The following is a 20,167-nucleotide window of genomic DNA, read 5'->3' on the forward strand; positions in this document are numbered from 1 at the left end:
ACACACACACACACACACAGTTTATCCCTCTATCCCTGTGAGGACATCTTATTGACATAATGCATTCCCTAGTCCTTTATCCTGACCTTAACTTAATCTAATCTAAACCCAAAAAACAAGTTTAAAACCTCAAACAGTCCTTTAAACTTGTGGGTCCAGCATTTTGGTCCCTACAATGCTGTTGAAGTCCCAGTTTTTGGACCACGTAAATATAGTAAAAATATAGACACACAAAAAGTCCCTAAAACAAACAGTTAAGTGTGTGGGCAGCAGCTAGTTTTTGACTGCCCACAATGAGACTAAACTGATTTTTTGTCCTCACAACATGATTAATACAAGTACACACACACACTGCATATTTTGCATAGTGGTCCATAGATTACGCTCTTGCTGTTTTCAATGATTAATTAGCTGCTGGTTCCATTATTAATGCTGTGTTTGTGTGCAGCAGAGAAGCCTCGCTGAATAATAGATTGAACCCCAACGTCGCTGCTGCTTTTCGGGAGGGCAGGGAGGGGAAGGAGGAGCAAGGATGGTTGGAGAAAAATTAGAGTGTAAGGAAAAGAAGAAGGAAAGGTCATGGGAAGAAGTCCTGCCCTGTATTTTCTTTGCAAACAGTGAATGTGAGAACGAGAATAAGAATGTTTTATTTTCTCACCTTGACATGGTTTAAACAAGGTGTTAATTGCTTCCACAATCAGTATTTGTCACGTCTATTCTCCTTATGGTTGGTAAAAACAACAGTATTTTGCTGCCTTGATGAGAAGAAATGGGCTTACAGTACACTGTGCCAGCATCATAGTAGCACACATTCAGTACATGGAATATACATAATAATATCCAGAAAAGAAATCCAACCTTCTTACCTTTTAGCTACAACTGTGCAACAAACCCCATGATCAGATCTTTCATACACTACAAAACGGATTTTCTTCTCTCTGTATGGATGTAAATGATGATTTGTAATCATAAACAGAGGATTTTAAAACAGGTTAGAGTTGAAACACTTTCCACACGTACCCTGTTTTCCTTCAGAGAACTAGTTGTGCATGTTGTACACATCGTTCATAATAATAATAATACATTTTATATTTTATTTTATTAATAATTCATTTCCATAGATGGTGGGTGAGAAGGGAGACCTTCAGCAGAAACGGGAATCCAGATTTTCGTTACAGTAATCCAATCTGGAGGAGACAAAGGCGTGGACCGGTATTTCTACATCAGCTAAGGTAAGTGTGGAGCAAAGTTTTGCAATATATCTGAGATGGTAGAAAGAAGTCTTGCAGAGGTTTTTGATATGGACTTCAAAGGTGAGTTGCTGGTCAAATCTTACACCAAGATTGATGACTGTTGTGGAGAGGGGAATGTCTTGACCAGAGATAGTTATACCGGTTATGAAGGATGACTGGACTTGAGTTGAGGTGCCAACAAGAATTGCCTCAGTTTTGGAGCTGTTCAACTGGAGGAAGTTGTGTTTCATCCGCACCTCTCATCTCCTCCAGACAGGCGGTGAGTGTTGAAGAAGATGATGATGGTGATGAAGCTGCAGTGGTGTGTGTCCAATTTCATGTACAGTTGTGTGTCATCAGCATAGCAGTGAAAGGAGACTCCATGGCGACTGATGACGTGGCCTAGGGGGAGGATGTAAATAGTGAATAGGATGGGGCTAAGGACTGACCCCTGGGGGACTCCGCAGGTGACAGTGTGTTTTGCCGGGACCTTGCATTTCTAAGTGAAATGTCATGGTTGTTGCTTGTTAATGCTCCCAGAAGATAAAATAAATCTTGCCAATAATTGTATATAAGTACTACATAACAACTGCAACAAGAATCATTAGAGCTATGCGTACAACTTACTGTGTGTGCCACTGATAAATCTATTAGCTTCAGGTGACATTCACTTTAGTGTAAAGACATTAAACTACTCAGTATTCAGTAACTGTTTTTGGTTTTTATAAGCACAAAGGATTTTTTTCACTGTCAATAAATCAACCGTTGTTACATATCATCAGCAGTGGCTCACAGAAAGCATAGGATCCCCGGAGGTTATTGTCACTGACTGCATCTGATCTCATGTTCTGAAAACATGTGCCCCGAGGAAGCGGAGAGTTCTCTGAAAAGTCTGAATCCTGAACTTTTGACTGTCTGCATAATTCTATAGTTCGAAGAATGGAACGTTTTTTTGTCATTTGTAGAATCTAAGCTTTTAAACTACATGACTTAGCTAGATAAAGATAAAAATAAAGATAAAAGTTGTTCAATACTGTGTTGCTTTGCCTACGCTATAGAAATATTAGGCAATCCCAGTGAAAATTGGCAGCCTTGCTTTCAGTCCAGGCAATTCGAGTAACAACTTTTCTATACATAATAATAATAAAATAAAAACATTTATGTTGGTTACGAGTTTTATTTTTACACAATGTGCGTAGCTGCTACAAATAGGCGGCTGACCGTTTAATGATAGTCAGTTATCAGGGGGAGAAAAACAATGATGTGTTACTGGAAATGAAGCCTAATTGTGAAGAGTGTTAGGAAAGTTTCAAAGTCCCAAAATCCTTGAAAGTTATTGAGCAATATTAGATCCTCATGTAAACACTCAGCTCAAGTCAGAAAAGGAAAACAAACAGCAGAGCCGTTAATCTGGTTTCACTGCAGAAAAGAGCAGCGTGCAGTGAACTTGGATGATGCCGAGTGTTATTCCAACATTTATTCAAATCAGTTCAAAGTGAAAACAGCTTTGTTAACGTGACAGCTGCGCTCTGAGTCTGCCAAAGCCGCATAACAATCTAATTCGTCGAGCTTGACAGAAGGAATGTGAGTTAACAGTGATGAAAAGACTCTCATTATTAACTGTGGAGAAACCCTTTAAGGGTAGTTGTCCCGGCTATTTTTGGCTCTATGGTTGTTCATTTGTAGTGTTTGTATCTTGTATGTCATCCCATCAGCTCCCTACGTGTTTATCAGACATGTGTGGAGCGCTTGTCGGTTGACGTCCATACTGCGGCGTGATGCATTCGTAATTATATACTGAACAAAATTATAAACAACACTTTTGTTTTTGACCCCATTCATCATGAGCTGAACTCAAAGATCTAAGACTTTCTCTATTTACACAAAAGGCCTATTTCTCTCAAATAGTGTTCACAAATCTGTGTTAGTGAGCACTCCTCGATTGCCGAGATAATCCATCCACCTCACAGGTGTGGCATATCAAGATGCTGATCAGACAGCAAAGGTACTGCACAGATATGCCTTAGGCTGGCCACAATAAAAGGCCACTTGAAAATGTGCAGTTTCACTGTTTTGAGGAGGTCCGGGGGGTTCTGGAAACCATCAGTATCCGGTGCCGTTGTCTGCAATCTCACGTGTACAGTGAAAACCGGGATTCCTTCGTGAAGAGAACACCTCTCCAAAGTGCCAGACGCCATCGAATATTAGCATTTGCCACTCAAGTCGGTTATGACAACAAACTGCAGTCAGGACGAGACCCAGTGAGGATGACGAGCATGCAGGTGAGCTTCCCTGAGACGTTCCTGAGATGACAGTTTGTGCAGAAATTCGTTGGTTATGCAAACCGATTGTTGCAGCAGCTGTCTGAGTGACTGGTCTCAGACGATCTCGGAGGTGAAGATGCTGGATGTGGAGGTCCTGGGCTGGTGTGGTTACACATGGTCTGCGGTTGTGAGGCCGGTTGGATGTAGAAATAAACATTCAATTCACAGGCAACAGCTCTCGTGGACATTCCTGCAGTCATGCCAATTGCACGCTCCCTCAAAACTTGCGACATCTGTGGCATTGTGCTATGTGATGGAACTGCACAATTTCAAGTGGCTTTTTATTGTGGCCAGCCTAATGCAATACCCATGCTGTCTCATCAGCATCTTGATATGCCACACCTGCGAGGTGGATGGATTATCTCGGCAAAGAAGTGCTCACTAACACAGAAATAGGCTTTTTGTGTACATAGAGAAAGTCTTAGATCTTTTAGTTCAGCTCATGATGAATGGGGGCAAAAACAAGTGTTGTGTTTATAATTTTGTTCAGTGTAGTTTAAGGACAGGTGGGTCTTTAGATTATACTCACATGTTATATGTATGTTGAAAGGGTTAAATGTGTCCATTTACTGCTGCTTTATGTGTTTACTCCATTAAATTTCAAAAAGAAAGATTGTACTTTTCACTCCACTATATTTATCTGGCAACTACCGTTACTGGTTACATTTCAGTTTGAAAAGTAACTTAAGAGCAGTGTTTTGCTGCCCTTTCTATTTAAAAGTTTTAAGCCTGCTTCACCTCTGACCACACTCAGCATCACTGTTGGGTGTGGTCAGAAATGTGCTCTGTTGCACCTGTAACCACACCCAGCAGCAATATCACTGGAGTAGAACTGCATGTCACAGCAGCAAGGTGAGTAGTTAAATCACTGGAGGTCAGCAGAAAAAAGATTCTCCGGTGTTAAGTTACTCTTTAACTATTTAATAATGATGAGATCCTAAAAAAATGCTATAAACTGTTAAAGATTAAAGCAGTTTTCCATCCGTTTGGCCTGTGACCCCTTGACCCCTAAAGGTGCTCTCCATTTCACATTTATCACACACATATGAGTTGATAGCAGTACCCCTCTAAACTTCTCACATGTATCACTTAAATAACTGTTTGGGGATCAAAAACATCAAATTATGCAATGTTTCACAAAAAAGATTATAGTAAAGTCCCAAAGATATGAGTATATTATTATAGTATAGTATATATTTGTGTAGCAGAACTTTGTTCCCCTGACATTTATCTTGTGACTCTTTGGTCGGGAACCCCTGGAACCCTAAAGTAGCTAACTGTGTATAATGTAGTTATTAATAACTATGTTAATAACTAGTAATTAATAATAATGAATTAATAGTCAGTAATAACAATCTAATAATGTCCGTATATAGATTATATATCAATCAGAGGGGGACATTTTTCTATGGAACAAGTACTTTTACTTTTTATTTTTTATGCACATTTTTCTCTCATTTTACTCAGGTAGGGTTTTGAATGCAGGACCTGTAATGAGGTACTTTTACATAAGTAAAAGATCTGAATACTTCGTACACCACTGCTGGTGATAAGTAATCCCTTCCTTACATGGCTACAAGAAATAGGGGACCAAATCTACGGTCTGAAAGAAACATGAGGATTTATTGGTCTTGAGTTTGACAAATCAAAATAGTTTCTTCATCCTTGCAGGAATTTATAATTTCATTTTGTTAGTGGTGTTTTGTCCTGACTATCTGACTGTCTACTTACTTTCAAAACGTATCCACCATGCCTCAGCAGGGAGAACACTGTCGGTGGGAACAAAAAGAGAATATTTATTCTAAAACAGCTGTAAATGTGAAAGATTTTAAGATTAAAGTGACCAGTAAATGTTTTCACTTACCTGTGCCATGTACCATGAGTATTGTACAAAATCCAAACCTATGCTAACTATGCTAACTAAAAGTTAAAATTCGGTGTTTTGTAATTTACTTTAATGTATCCATTTATTCATTCTTTGCTTCTATACCCAGCCTGTGAACACTAAAGCATGTCCACTAAACTCATGCCCATTTAGGTTGGAATGTAAATTCAATACAGCCTTGTACTTAGATAAGAAGCGACTAACATTGTGGTTTGACTTCCCTTATACTGTAGGAATCTGGGATGTACATGTTCACCATCTTATTGTTGTACCATGCTTTTGAACAGTGAACACAAACTACAGCCAAGGCTGATGGGAATATAATTAGTTTAGCAAATATTCAGTCATGAGCCAAAGTATTAGACAATTTAGACAATTCTGATCTTGTACTTTTTGCTCCACTGCATTTACTTGGCAGCTATAGTTAGTTACTTTGCAAAGAAGGATTTTAAAAACCTGTAGTGAGCAAATAACATTGTTGTTATAAAGTAAATTAAACTAGTTTTAATATGGTGCTATTTATTATAACACTTAAAATAAATACTTAAAATGTTGAATGAAGGACTTATTTGTAAACTAACTTTGTAAACTGTGATATTTTAATTTTACTTATGTAACAGATCTGAATACTTCTTCCACCACTAGCACTTTTCCCATGTTTTTGTTTTTTACACATTGAGTTCAACTGAATTTTGTTCACTGCTTCTCCTCCCTGTGGTTTGAACACATGACTGAAACATTATCTTCCTTCACGTCACAGCTGTTATTTAATTAACACAATGAATCACTTGTTCAGTCTGTACAAGAGTGTTCATAAGGTCTAATGCAACCTCAAATTGCATCTCTGACATCTCTAAATTGGATAAGCGCAGTAACATTACTGGGATTAATTATGCCCGATAGCTAAAAAAAAAAAACAATAAAACTTGGTGGTCATTTTCATGTTTTTGTTTCACTCTTTCATTCACACACTCCTCCATGAGCTGATACAATTCTACGAACTCATGAGCTTTCATAACAAGGCAGATAAGATTAAAAATGCATTGCCATCAAGCTATAACCAAGAATTGTTTGCTTGTTACTGGAAAGCCAAAATGTTGGAGATATGAGTTTGATGTTAAGCAGGCTGAAAAGCTGACAGGGAAAAGTGTAGGAGAAACACTGTCTCTCTTTCTTGTCCCTTTAAAGCTGCCATCATGTGCACTCAAGCAGAAAGATGTGGTTAACAGCCTCAAAACAAACTGCAAATTCAAAGAGGCCTCAGATGTTTGGAATGTTTTTACGACACATTAATATTAAAGTTTCTACATTCATCCTTTAAATTTCCTAAAATGGCTTGTTAGCGTTGTTAACATGCCTCATTTGAATCAGCTGCTGCAGTGGGAAGTCTGAACGCTAACAGGGAACTGAGGAAGAAGTAAGAGAGAACTGCTTAAAAATAACACTTTGCTTTATTATGAATCAAACTTCGCTTGTTCTTCTATCTTTCTCTTGTTTGGTTACTTGCTCTGACAGGATTCAGTACAGATTCAACACACACCTGACGTATGTTTAATAAATTCTCATATAACAGAGATGACAACTGCAAACTTTATCAAAATCCAAAAACTTCCAAGCTCACAACTGCAGCCATGTGTGACTGCTGTTGCTAGTAAGTACAGCACGGTCAATACAAATTTGGAAAGTTGCATTGCATTGCATTGCACTACAACAGCCCCTCCTCACCAGAGAAACGGCCATATACACTCACTGCCCACTTTATTAGGTACACCTGTTCAATTGCTTGTTAACACAAATAGCTAATCAGCATATCACATGGCAGCAACTCAGTGCATTTAGACACGTAGACGTGGTCAAGAGGACTTTGAATGTGGCATGGTTGTTGGTGCCAGACGGGCTGGCCTGAGTCTTTGAGAAACTGCTGATCTACTGGGATTTTCATTCACAACCATCTCTAGGGTTTGCAGAGAATGGTCCGAAACAGAGAACATATCCAGTAACTTAATATACCATGGTATGCAGAATACCATCTCTGAACACACAACACGTCGAACCTTGAAGCAGACGGGCTACAGCAGCAGAAGACCACACCGGGTGCCACTCCTGTCAGCTAAGAACAGGAAACTGAGCACTGGCAATTATTTTTCGGCTAAAATGATCAGCTTAAAAAGGCATAAAATAAAAGCATTACAATCTTTCTGTTTGCTGTCGAGCTTGAACACTTTAAACCCCTTTTCTCAACTTCACTGCTCTCTGCCTTTGTAGGGCCGAAAACTTTAAATAAAACAAAAAAAGTAAAGTCATTTTTAGTTTAAAGAAAGTGCTTGACCAGTGAGAGAGAGTGAGCGAGTGAGCTGGAGAAGAATGACAGGAAGTGAGGATAATGAACAGAGAGGGAAGTGGAGGAATTTCTGTATCAGAGGTTCCCACCACAGACATGCTGAGCTCCAGGCCACACACTGCTAAAAATGTCAGTGTTATTTAAATGATTTAATCTGCCAGCACAATTAAATTACATTCATTTAGCTGATGCTTTTATCCAAAGCAACTTACAATTGCTATACATATCAGAGGTTGCACGCCTCTGGATTGACTGGAGGTTAAGTGTCTTGCTCAGGGACCCAGTGGTGAATGGTGGATGTCTCACAGTGGGAAATGAACCCAGGTCTCCCACACACCAAAGGCAAGCATCTCGTCTATGTGCCACCACCACCCCATATTATATTCAGTTATATAATGGAAGTCAACAGAATTTTTTTTTAAAAACAACAAAGTGTGCTTTAACTCTGCTCAGTGATATTAGTAGCTTAAAGGTATTTATGAGCTAATGATGATTTATGGGTGTTACAGAGCAACATCAACATTAGTTACAAATATTTTTTGCAGTGCAGTGTTGTTAGGTCGTGATAATCATCAATGTTTACATTGTCTCTATTTCTGGTTATCAGGGTCTCTCTCAAACACACACACACACACACACACACACACACACACACACACGTACAAGGACCCAGATTACATCATGCTGCTTTTAATGAATTCTATTTTTGTCAACTGTAAATCTGCGACAAAAAAAGGCAAAAGGTACAGAAAGTGTGTGTGTCTGTGCATGGACTAGGTTGAGTTACAGACCTGAAAGTTGGGACATTTTTTCCCATCCTCACTTTTCAAAAGACTTTTTTGAGGGTTTAGACTTGGTTAAGGTTAAAAGCTAGGATTAAGGTCAGGGTAGGGCTACTGAACTGGTGGCTTTGAACATAGCTACTTTTCTTGGTTAAACTAAAAGATCTTACTCTTTAAAAAAAAGGTCTATTTCCGTAGATCCTTTTCATGACATTGCAGCCCTGTTTCGCTGCATGGGAAATTGAAAAAATACCAAAGTCAAGTCCTATTATTTCTTAGAACTGTTTACAGTATATAACCAAGAGGGAACCACAGGCAATATCATCTAGCTCAGGACCCCCGCAATCCTGGGACCACAGTTCTAGGACCCTAGTTCTTTTGCAACAACGCCATCTAGAGGAGTGGTTGTGGTAATGCACAACAACACGAAGGAGGTTAACCCTGTCTGCTAGCATGTCGGCCGTGAGGCATGTGCGGAGCTGTAGGGTGAACCGGTCGACATGCATATAATCAATAACTTAGGTTTAGCCACACACTTGATGATGGTTGTGGTAAGGGTAATTGGTTTCGGGGGGCTGTCAAGAGCTAGCAACATAGCTAGCGACCTAGCCAGATTGCTGGCAGTATCAAAGTAAACAAGGGTCCTAGAAATGCCGTTCCGGTCCTAGGATTGCAGTCCTGAAACTGCAGCCTCCGGTACTGCAGCTACATGCTACTCACCTCAGGTCTGAAAAGTGAAGCCAATGTGGAAGTACATTTAACCTGCATTATTTCTAACATCCAGCAGGGGGCCACTCCACTGGTTGCAAAAAGAAGTCCGATTGCATTGGACTTAATGACAAAAAGACCTTACTGATCATTTGATTTATTACCTCAGTGAACACTTTCCTAATGAGTTTATGGTCTCAGTCGTTAGATTTAAGTCTTGTTTATTACAGCATGTTATTCATTTTGTAATTTATGCTCCCATTTAGAGGAAAATAGACGATAAAGCAGGGAATGCTTTAGGACATTGCTAACTTGTGACTGACTGTTGAAAAACCTTAATGGGAATCAGCTGTTCATTTTGTTGAAAGCCTGTCTTTCTCTAGCCAAAATAAACATCCCAGTTCATTTCACAGTTAATGCAAATTACGGATGCACCTTACCTACCAAGCTAGCTAGCGCCACCCTCTCGTCCAAATATGGTCACGTCACGTCTCGTCTGGTTCCAAAAAAACAAGATGGCAACGGCTTAAATACCAAACTCCAGACTTCAAAACGTCAGTCCACAAACCAATGGGTGATGTCCATCGTCCGTAGTTTGTATGTCTGTGGTGTATACCTATCTGTGCATATATCTGTCTGTGTCTGTATCTTGTATGTCTGCAGATGGAGTTTGTGTATGTGTGTGTGTGTGTGTGTGTGTGTGTGTGTGTGTGTGTGTGTAAGACTGCAGTCAGGTGAGTCGTCCTGGCTCCTGGCTCTAAGAATCAGCTCCAAGAATAACTGGCAGCATGAACAGGCTGTTTTCACTCCCCACCCCTTCTCTGTGATTACAGATAGGACCTCCACATTCTTATCGCTCAAGTTCCCAAACACGCTGTGTTACAGCACACATGCATACACCAACACTACCACATAGCCACTCAGGACTGCACTGCAAAAAATGTCACTAGTCAGTAATTCTAATCATGTTTTCATGCTTACACTGGACACAAATTTTTAAACGTTGTTGCCGTGATGTTTCTTATTTGCTTTATGTTGGATAATGTATTTTTAAAAAACCACACGTTTAGAAAATAATAAAATACAAATTAAGTCCACTAAACTGGCATACTTTTCTGTAATATAAACATTGGCTAAATGAGCTTTTTGATAAATGAACTGGCAAGCTAAGATTTTTCATGTTAATTAAGCTGACCTAACCCTAACCCAGGACAAGGACAAGAATATTTCTAGTAACCTGCAGCCATTTAAAAACAAAAAAGGCTTTCTTTGCTGTTTCTTTGCTTGTTTGTCAAAATTTTAGCCATTAATAACACTCAGACAATTAGACCATGGCGCCAGTAGTAGGAGTAATATAATAGGAGTAACTATGAAACCTACAACGGTTGAAAAAAATGCAGATATCTCAAACTGGAACCCCCCACAAGTTTACAGTCTCATCATCACCAGCATGAGGCCTAAACCTGCCAGAATGCACAAAGGTTTTCATAGAGCTGACTTATACATCCCCACTTCACATTTGATAAACACACTGATTAAAATTAGATGTCAGCGCTACATTTAAATATGAATCTGAGTCATTGTTTTATGTACTGATAATTGACAGTTGTTAAAAAGTTGTTAAAATTGTAAAAAAAATGACAATTGACAGTTGTTAAAAAGTTTGTTACTGACAAACACTTTACAGACATGTGAATTGGGTTTTTATTCCAATGAATTTCAGCACTATTACCTCATGCTCATTGCTCAATACTCCCAAAACACTGACCATTTGATGAATACAGGTTCAAACATAAATAAGAAGATTCAACAGCGAGTTTTACTTTCATGCCAGCAGACGTCACATTTGTCCGATCTCACGTTGGAAATAATAGTGTGTGGGTGGAGGAGCCGAGCCAGACCGTTCCAAGCTAAATACATAAAATCTCACACACTTCTAAACCTTAACCTCCCACCCCACCCCTTTCTGCTCTCAGTCCTGGTCCAAATTTGGCACTGTTGGCCTCTGTGAAAAGGCATTTCCCCCGGGGGGATCTAGGCTCTGTGTAACTCTTGACAACAGTCCGAGTCTGACAACATCATGATTTTCCCACAGGAAAATAAAAACATAAACTTTGACATAACATGTTTGTGAATCAGGGGATCAAAGCTGTGAGAGGGGAGGCTTCATGGGATCCGTGTGTGCTACGCAACAAACTCAATGTAAAGCAGAAAGCAGCTTCCATTGAAGGTTTTCAAAAAGTGATCAGAAAGCAATCACACACTCCGGATGTGGAGTCATAAAAAAAGAGACAGTGCAATGTTGATGACTCTTACATTGTTACAAACAGGCTGGGATGGATATTTATGGGCTGATGAAGATTAGCAAAGTTCGATTTATCTGTTCCACAATGTCAGAAATGAATTAGCAGCTATTCTGATAATTAATTTATCATTTCTACCATTTTTTTAAGCAAACATGAAATAAATCCTCTGGTTTCAAGTTTCCAAAATGTGAGAATTTAGTTGAATATGTTTTGGACTGTTGGCCAGACAAACAAGACATTTGAACATATCCCTTGGGCTCTAAAATAGCCACAGGCATTTTTCACAGTTTTTTAATGTGTTCTTGGCAAACGATTAATCCAGAAAATAAGTGGCAAATTAATCAGTAATGACAGCAGACATGATTAGTTTGTTGCAAACCCAAAGATTAGAGATCAAATGTTTGATGGAAGTTTGTGAACACAGTTGGATAAGAGTAGAAAACAGGCAGAAAATCATGTAGCAGCATTTTAAAAATTTTTTTTTTGAAATTTATATGTTATATATTTGATATAATCTGTACCAGATTATAGCTTCAAGCTAATTTGCATCTGCAGTCTCTTTTAATTTTTTATTTATTCAGTTATGCTTCTTCGAAATCACTTTTGCTTGGATGCTTACTCTATTAGACAAAATCACACATTTTATGGGCTTTCTTATCCATTAACAGCTCCTCAATTGATTTTTAAGGAATTTTACTATACATATACACTCGCTGGTATTTGGTACACCTGTTCAATTGTTTGTGAACATAAATAGCTAATCAGCCAATCACATGGCAGCAACTCAATGCATTTAGGCATGTAGACATGGTCATGACAACTTGCTGAAGTTCAAACCGAGCATCAGAATGGTTTGTTGGTGCCAGATGGGCTGGTCTCATCTACTAGGATTTTCATGCACAACCATCTCTAAGGTTTACAGAGAATGGTCCAGTGAGAAAAATGCCTTGTTGATGTCAGAGGTCAGAGGAGAATGGGCAGACTGGTTCAAGATGACAGAAAGGCAACAGTAACTCAAATAACCACTCGTTACAACCAAGGTACGCAGAATACCATCTCTGAACGCACAACATGTCGAACGTTGAAGCAGACGGACTACAGCAGCAGAAGACCACACCGGTTGCCACTCCTGTCAGCTAAGAACAGGAAACTGGGGCTACAATTCACACAGGCTCATCAAAATTGGACAAAAGATGATTGGAGAAACGATGCCTGGTCTGATGGGTCTCGATTTCAGCTGCGACGTTCAGATGGTAGGGTCAGAATTTGGTCTAAACCGCATTGGTCCATCCTGCCTGTCTCAACGGTTCAGGCTGGTGGTGGTGGTGTAACGGTGTGGGGGACATTTACTTGGCACACTTTGGATCCCTTAGTACCAATTGAGCATTGTTTAAATGCAACAGCCTTCTTCAGTATTGCTGCTGACCACGTCCATTCCTTTGTGACCACAGTGTACCCACCTTGCCATCTGCCTTGTACCTAATAAAGTGGCCTGTGAGTGTACGTACAGTACTGTGTTTAATCAAATTGTATGTGTATCTTTCTAAGCATATATAAAATTTTCTCTTTCAATGACCCAAAAATAATTGTATTAGTCTGGGAAGTTTTATGTCCAGTGATGGTCTAAATGCTGTTTCTTTGACTTTTACAGGCATGTAAACTGTCAAATTATCAATCCACAGCCGAAACAAAAATCCCAGAAATATTAGTATTGCTTTTTAGAAAACATTATTGATCAAAACTTAGTTACATCATCAAAAAAAATTTGAAGTGCGGCCTATATCAACAAACACAAATATTTGTAATGGACTTTTCCTCCACAGCATCTCTCAATTATGTTACAGCTACATGCTGGTGTTGTGGATGCTCTGGAGCCCGGATCACACAGTTCGGACCAAACAAATAGTTCTTACGGGACAATGCCACATTCTTCAGTGTACTCACTACCGATCAAAAACTTTCATGTGAACCTTATCAATTGCATCAAACACAAACAGTCAGGTCATGTGAGCGCAGCAGGAAAGGCTGCTTGGCACAGAAACAGAACAGTCATGGGAGCCAAATAGAGCTGGAGCCGGAGGAATGCATTACATGTGGAAGGAGTACAGTCGTCACATTACAAAAACACATCTGGACTGGTTCTGTAATCAGCTACAGGGGGATTAAACACCGTGACACTGTAATCACACTTGTAATTACGTGCTGGACTAGAAACATTTTTATTTTCATACGTTTAATCTCTGTGGAGTTAGGCATCAAGAATAAATATTGTCTGAAATGATTTAATCCAGGAGCACAAGTCAGTGTACAAAAACAGTGTACAGTCAGTTGATTTTTTTGTTTTTTTCAGAAAGGCCCAGGAACACCAGCTTTTATAACGGCAAAAATTTGCGGAAAAATCATCTGTTCAGCAGATTCACTCACAAGTAAATCAACTCAAATGTTTCGCAAGTTCCAACTTTGATGAACTTCAACACACAAATTTGCACCGTTGACCAGTAAAGAAATTTCTGATAGATTCTTTGCTGTGTTGTACAATAAATACATATTCTATATTATCCTCTTCTGCCGGAGTACAAACCGTACTATAGTAGGGGAATGTCTTTTTTTACAGGAGACAATGTTATGAATGCGTCTTGAATAAACTGTGAGAACATATTGTTCTGTCTAGCTTGCCAACTGCTCAAGCATGTTCTCTGGCTCGTTAGCACTTCAGCTACAATAGTTCACAAGTAGTCACTACATCACATAGCTACATAGCACCACCTATTTTGCTGGGATGTGTTGATGAACTTCACTGTGCCGTGGCTTAAGTCTACGTAATTTCTCCACTATTATTTTTTGGTTTTGTATGCACTGTCATAAAATAAGCAACCTGGCTGCCAAATGTAAGCTGCAGTTTGCATCATGATCCGATTTCCTTGTGGATTTATTGGGACACGTTTCACTGAATAAAACAAACCCAAACATTTCCATGCAAGAGCCCTGAAAAATGTTTTGGAACCATCATTTGTGAAGTGTGATCTTGCCACCACTCGACATTTTTGTAGGAGCTGTTCTCATTTCTGAAGCCTGAAATAAGCAAGTTGAAAAACGAGTTCTTCTTGCTCATTTTTGTCTCCTCTGTTTGTCTGTGAGGATGGAGAAGGAATGCTACAGTTTTATTTTATGCTAATATACACGGTTAAGAAAATACAGCTAAAAAAAGACAAGTAATTCAAACCAGTACAGTTATCTGTAGTGATCATAAATGAGCTGCAAACCTGTTTTCAATGTGCTGTAAAATACAAAAAAAGTCAAACTTTAAATTTTTTTTAACAATATTGGAAAAGTGTCTCCTAACCAGGCTCAATACTGAATGTATTAACAAGTCCTCCTCCCATCCTGGATTCTGGGTTGCTAAGGGATTAAGCAAGGATAGTTAATCTCGATTAGATTAGGTCTTCCCAATTGTACTGCAATAAAGAGTTTGATGGTGCATTTGCAGGTTTTTTAGTACCAAATCAATCCAAAACACAGTAACATCAGAATATTTCATTTTAATCACACAATTACAATAATCTGCAGGAGATTTTCAAAGTAACTTGTACAGATCACATGCTGAATAGCAAACGGCTCAACCAGAGTAAAGATACCAAAAGCCCTTTCATTCAGACTTTTCTTCTACTATTATTGATTTGTTGTGGTTTGGGGGAAAACCAGCATGCTGTATTGCACTAACTTCCACTGTTGAGCAGCATCACACTGCTGACGAGAGAAAATAACACAAAACTGTTCACAGTCATTTATACTTTGAGACCTTTGATGCTTTACTTCTTGAAACTTCATGAACTCTGTTTCCATAACTTTAAAAAGAAAAATGTTGTTGTTATTTTAAACTCCTAACAAAACTTCACTTTTTGCAGATTTGCATCAATTTTGTCCCGACAGCAGTGACACGAAAAGATCACAGGCGTGCCAGAAGGTTTTCTGCAGGTCATTCTTGTTTTCTGACAAAAACTGTACAGGAACAAACAGGAACTCTTGGCCCTCATAAAACAAGATATCTGTGCACAACAGTAGTTAGCATACTAAGACAAGGAGTAAAATCAGTAAATTGCGCTCAGTAGCATCATGAGACAGGACTATCGATTCAGAATGAACCAGAATCATGCAGTTTAAGTCTGTCGGTGGAGCATCTTTCACAACAAATCGGGAGGAGGAATAAAACATGTCAGCACTTTACAGGAAATAACATTTTTATAGCAGATACTGAATACATAAGACATACTGTTATATAGAAAAATGCTATATAAATAGAACATATTGGGGGCAGCAGAGTCAGTGGGACGTTTGATCCCCCTGACAGTAGCTGGTGCCTATAGGGGAAATGTAAATAAACCAGAAACTATAATCCTCATTACCTTACAGCAATAGCTGCTCTTAAAGTCACAATGAAATAAAACATGGCCCAACATTGCTCAGTTGGTGGTTTCTTTGTGACAAAGATTACAAGAAATGGGACCGCAGGTTGTTTAGCCTTAGGGCTAATTCTGGCTCATTTACTGCAATGTATCCCTATTAAATAAACCACTAAATACATAAATACACAAAAAATTACACCAGAGTGCAGCATCTGTTGTTCAGTTTTGTACTTTACTGCATGTTTTGCATGCTGTATTTACAGAAAAAACTTACAGTTCTATAGCATATTTGGGGTTTTTTTTAGATAAAACAGTAGAAAAACAGATATAAATTCTGATTTTGTCCCAAATATGCCCTTTTCCTTTGAAAATACCATTGTATGCAGGAGCCCAAACCATGAAAACAGTCCCAGGCAAAAAGTACACACGTATGTGGACAAACTTTGGATATATAGTGTTATAATGTGTTTCAATCCACCCATGCAGTTTCTTTCTTTTTTGTTTCCTCTCCTTTTTCAGCCACAAATTAGTCAAATTCAGGAGCAAGACGCTCTCAGAAATTCCATTTCATTGTGACTTCAAAACCAAACTCTAGATCTCAAAAGGTCTCAAGTCTTTCTTCAGAATATAGAGAAACACTTTTCCAACACTGTAAAAAAAAATAATAATAAACAGGTTCAGTCTCTAGTGCAGCATGTCAGATCACTTGGCTGTGACAAATAAGTTATCTTATAAAACATAACATCACTTTATCCACAAAATCATTTGTAATCCTGACGGTTTACTTCTACATCAGGGGCTGCCAAAAATTCCCCAAAGAGCACAGTTAGCCACTGTTTAAATATTTAAACTCTGAAGTGTATTTACATGAAGCCAAAAAGGCCACAAGCTGTCACTAGCTCTCATAAAAGTGCTCTGACCCTCTTACACTCTGACGTCGGGCTTGTGATGCATGGCAATACCACTTCTCTTCCACTTTACATTGATTTGAACAGCTATCAGCTTGCTTGAGGGCTAAAAAGAGAGACACGAGCAATAAACTTACAGATTACAATGAAGTTAGTCCTTGCATCAAAGCCGTGTGGATCCCAGCAGATTCATTATCAACACTGACAGCGACCGCACAACAAGTCAGGAGGTGATAATCTTATGGCGTTACGTCTTGTGATTTACAAATCATGTATCTTTCAGCTGAGATCAAAGGCAAACAGCCCAGAGGCTTAAATAACTGCTGATAAACCTGAGGAGGAAACGCAAACAGAGAATAAAACTCTCCAAATAGATACAACTTATTTATTGGCGAGGATCCGCCAGTGTCTGCTGGCAGGAAAACTTCCCAGGTCAGCGGCCATCTTAGAAAGTAAAGCTAACTCTTAAATCAACATTTTCATGTGAAACCCGAGGCTGTGTAAACGTACTTGGAGCTTCCCACTAACACCCAACTTCAATAGAGAAGAATCCTTTTGATAAAACACACACGAGCTCCTAAATAACCTTCAATCTTCTTTCTGGGAAATGAGCTTAAGGTCCATCCGATGCACATTTTTAACTCACACACACAGGCTGATTATCAGATGATTTTTTGGTAAATAATATTTATACACTAACTCATTAGAATCTGGAGTTTCCCAAAGGGAAACAGATCAGCAGTATCTTTCAAGTGTTGTTTTTTGCATCACCTACTTCTACCCTGAAAGAACCAATTTGCTGATTTTTCAGTCAGGCTTGAAAATGTTTAAAATATTATTTGCATTTCAGTGGCTTGCACAACACAAGTCGTGTTGTGCTTTCCTTTTTTGCATCTGGGAGTTCTTAAGTCAGTGCAGGCGGAGCTGTTAATAAAATCCTCTGAACTGACACGATTCTTCGTCCTACAGTGCACTGTCTTCATCAGCATAAACTTTACGTTACTCCGTGTCACCAGCTTGTCATCCTTGCAGCAATGAAAGAGCAGCATCACACTGAAGAGCATTTGAGAAAGACCCAGAAGGAATTTCACAGACTCCCCTTTCCACAAAATCAGCCTTTGAGACGAACAACAGGCATCTGCACGGGCACCTCTCTGTGCTCAGCGCAGAGGGTCCTCAACACACTTCATTGCTGGACCAAAAAGACCTGTGTCATGCTATGCAGCTGAGAGCAAAGCACACATAGAGGGCTGATTCCTCCAAAGTGAGCGAACCGAATCCATCGTCAATAGGGCTCATCCTTGGCATCAAGGGTCTGGTCGCGGGCTGACTGGAGCTGGAGCCTTCTTGGCATCTGTGCAGCCGAGGCAGGAAGTAAACAACGGACTAAAGAGGCGGCAGAGACCTTTCCGGAAGACGCTGTTGGAGAGGCTGTAGATGAGACAGTTACAGAAGCTGTTGCTAATGGCCAACCATGTTGTGAGGAAGGACGCCACCTTGTGGTGATACAGCCCAGCGCTCTCCAGGAGGAAGTAGAGGATGTACGGCATCCACAGCACATAGAAGACGCTGGTGATGCGGAACAGCACCATGGCGTAGCGTTTGTCCGGGCAGCCCTCGCACCGCTCTCCCCGCTCGCCCTTATCGGCATCAGTCTGTGAGCTAAAGCGGGCGTGGCGCTGGGTGATCTCCTTTGTGTGCTGCCTGCAGATCCTGAATATACTCCCATAGGTGAAGCAGACCGTGAGAGCTGCTGGTGCGTAGAGCAGCCCCACAATGAAGGTGCTGAACGCTGGGTTGGTCTTCCAGGAGTCTGCACACCACTGAAATATGTCCCCGTGGTAACCCGGCTTCCCCCAGCCAAAGAACGAGGGCAGAAAGATCACAGCGGAGTAAACCCAGATGAGGACGATACACACCCTCAGCCGGCATGGTGTCACCAGCGTGGCGTACGACAGCGGGCGGGTGATGGCGATGTAGCGGTCCACGCTGATGCATGCCAGCGAGGCCATAGAGACGCTCTTCAGCACGGAAACCATGTAGCCAAACACCTTACAGGTGAGCTCCTCATTCAGGCCTCGGAGGTAGTGGAGGAGGGACAGCGAGGGCACCAGGCAGCTGACGCCCACCAGCAGGTCGGCATAGGCCATGGTCTGGATGAAGTGGCTGGTGGTGTGGTGGTGCAGCAGTGGGGCGCAGTGGAAGACGAAGATCACCACTAGGTTGCCGGCGATGATGAGCACAGTGAGGAAGAGGATGACGACCACCTCCAGCACACAGGTATCAAGTCTATGGGAGTATCCCACGGAGCCCAGCAGGCAGAACGGTGGAGAGCTGCTTTGGTTAGCATCAGAGGAAGAGTTCATGTTTGGACTGGAGGGAGGAGGGAGCAGAAGGGGGACGGTTTCAGCTCAACGCAGCGGTCATCCCGTCAACCAAGTCTCTTTTTTTAATACTGAAGTTGCTCGTCCCGTCCTCTGCTCCAAAATGCCTCCTGTTCTTCTTAAATCAGCATCTTTTCTCCCTCAGCGGGCAGGGAGCTCATCCTTAAAGTAGCAGTAATCCATCTGTGTATGCAAAACGCAGCCAGGCTCTGCTGCTGCTGCTGCTGCTGCTGCTGCTTCTGGGTCTGAAATATGTGCATCTGTGCAACCTCGAGAAAAAATCCCCAACGTGGAACAAGAGATGACAGTCTGATGCTGCAGTGCAAACCGTCCTCCCTTCGCAGCTGTTTATCATACCCCCCCAGTGGACTGCAAATCCTGAGGTAAGCACTCTGCTCCGGCACGCAGCCACCAAAAAAAATCCAGGCATCCACTTCTGCTCTTTGAGTGCCAGAAAAGGAAAACGGAGGGAAAAGCAATGCCGGCAGCTCCGATATTAACACTCCTCCATGGTGACAGGGACAGCCGTCGCAGCAAACAAAAGCAAGAGAGTCCAAACAAACAGCGTTGGATCTGGAAGTGTGCGGACATGGGAGTCCTGGAGACGGACGAGCGCAGGCAGGCAAACATCCAGAGGTGATGGATAAAGTCACCAGGATTTCTTCTCTGTGAAGCTTCTAGTGAGGCTCAGAGGCAGCCGGCTGACTTCCACTGAGTGTGCGTGTGCACACGTGAAGTGAGAGTGTGTATGCGTGAATGTGTATGAGAGGGAAAGCGAGAGAGAGAGAAAGAGGCCAGGGAGGCAGGCAGTAAACTGCCTCTCCTCTCTGCTGTAGTGGCAGTACTGATGCAGTGCTGCCACTGCTGCTTCCCTCTCCTCCCCTTACTCGCTCT

General features: G+C 40.7%; 1 protein-coding gene and 1 long non-coding RNA gene across 2 annotated transcripts; both read right to left on the bottom strand.

Moving 5' to 3' along the window:
- Nucleotides 1-628: 628 nt before the first annotated feature.
- LOC119891889 lies at nt 629-10,066 on the bottom strand. Its single transcript, XR_005442492.1, has 3 exons — nt 9,717-10,066; nt 5,288-5,325; nt 629-1,634 (listed from the first exon to the last, which is right to left on the bottom strand). It is a non-coding gene; the product is annotated as an uncharacterized LOC119891889 (long non-coding RNA).
- A 3,780-nt stretch (nt 10,067-13,846) lies between these two features.
- LOC119891890 (probable G-protein coupled receptor 21) lies at nt 13,847-20,114 on the bottom strand. The gene has a single exon (XM_038703860.1). The coding sequence runs from the start codon at nt 19,253-19,255 to the stop codon at nt 18,197-18,199; it is 1,059 nt and encodes a 352-aa protein (XP_038559788.1). The 5' UTR covers nt 19,256-20,114; the 3' UTR covers nt 13,847-18,196.
- Nucleotides 20,115-20,167: the final 53 nt, after the last annotated feature.

This window comes from Micropterus salmoides, unplaced genomic scaffold, assembly GCF_014851395.1.
Source record: "Micropterus salmoides isolate LMB-PRFRI ecotype aquatic unplaced genomic scaffold, ASM1485139v1 Ms_hic_scaffold_7, whole genome shotgun sequence".
Taxonomy (NCBI): domain Eukaryota; kingdom Metazoa; phylum Chordata; class Actinopteri; order Centrarchiformes; family Centrarchidae; genus Micropterus; species Micropterus salmoides.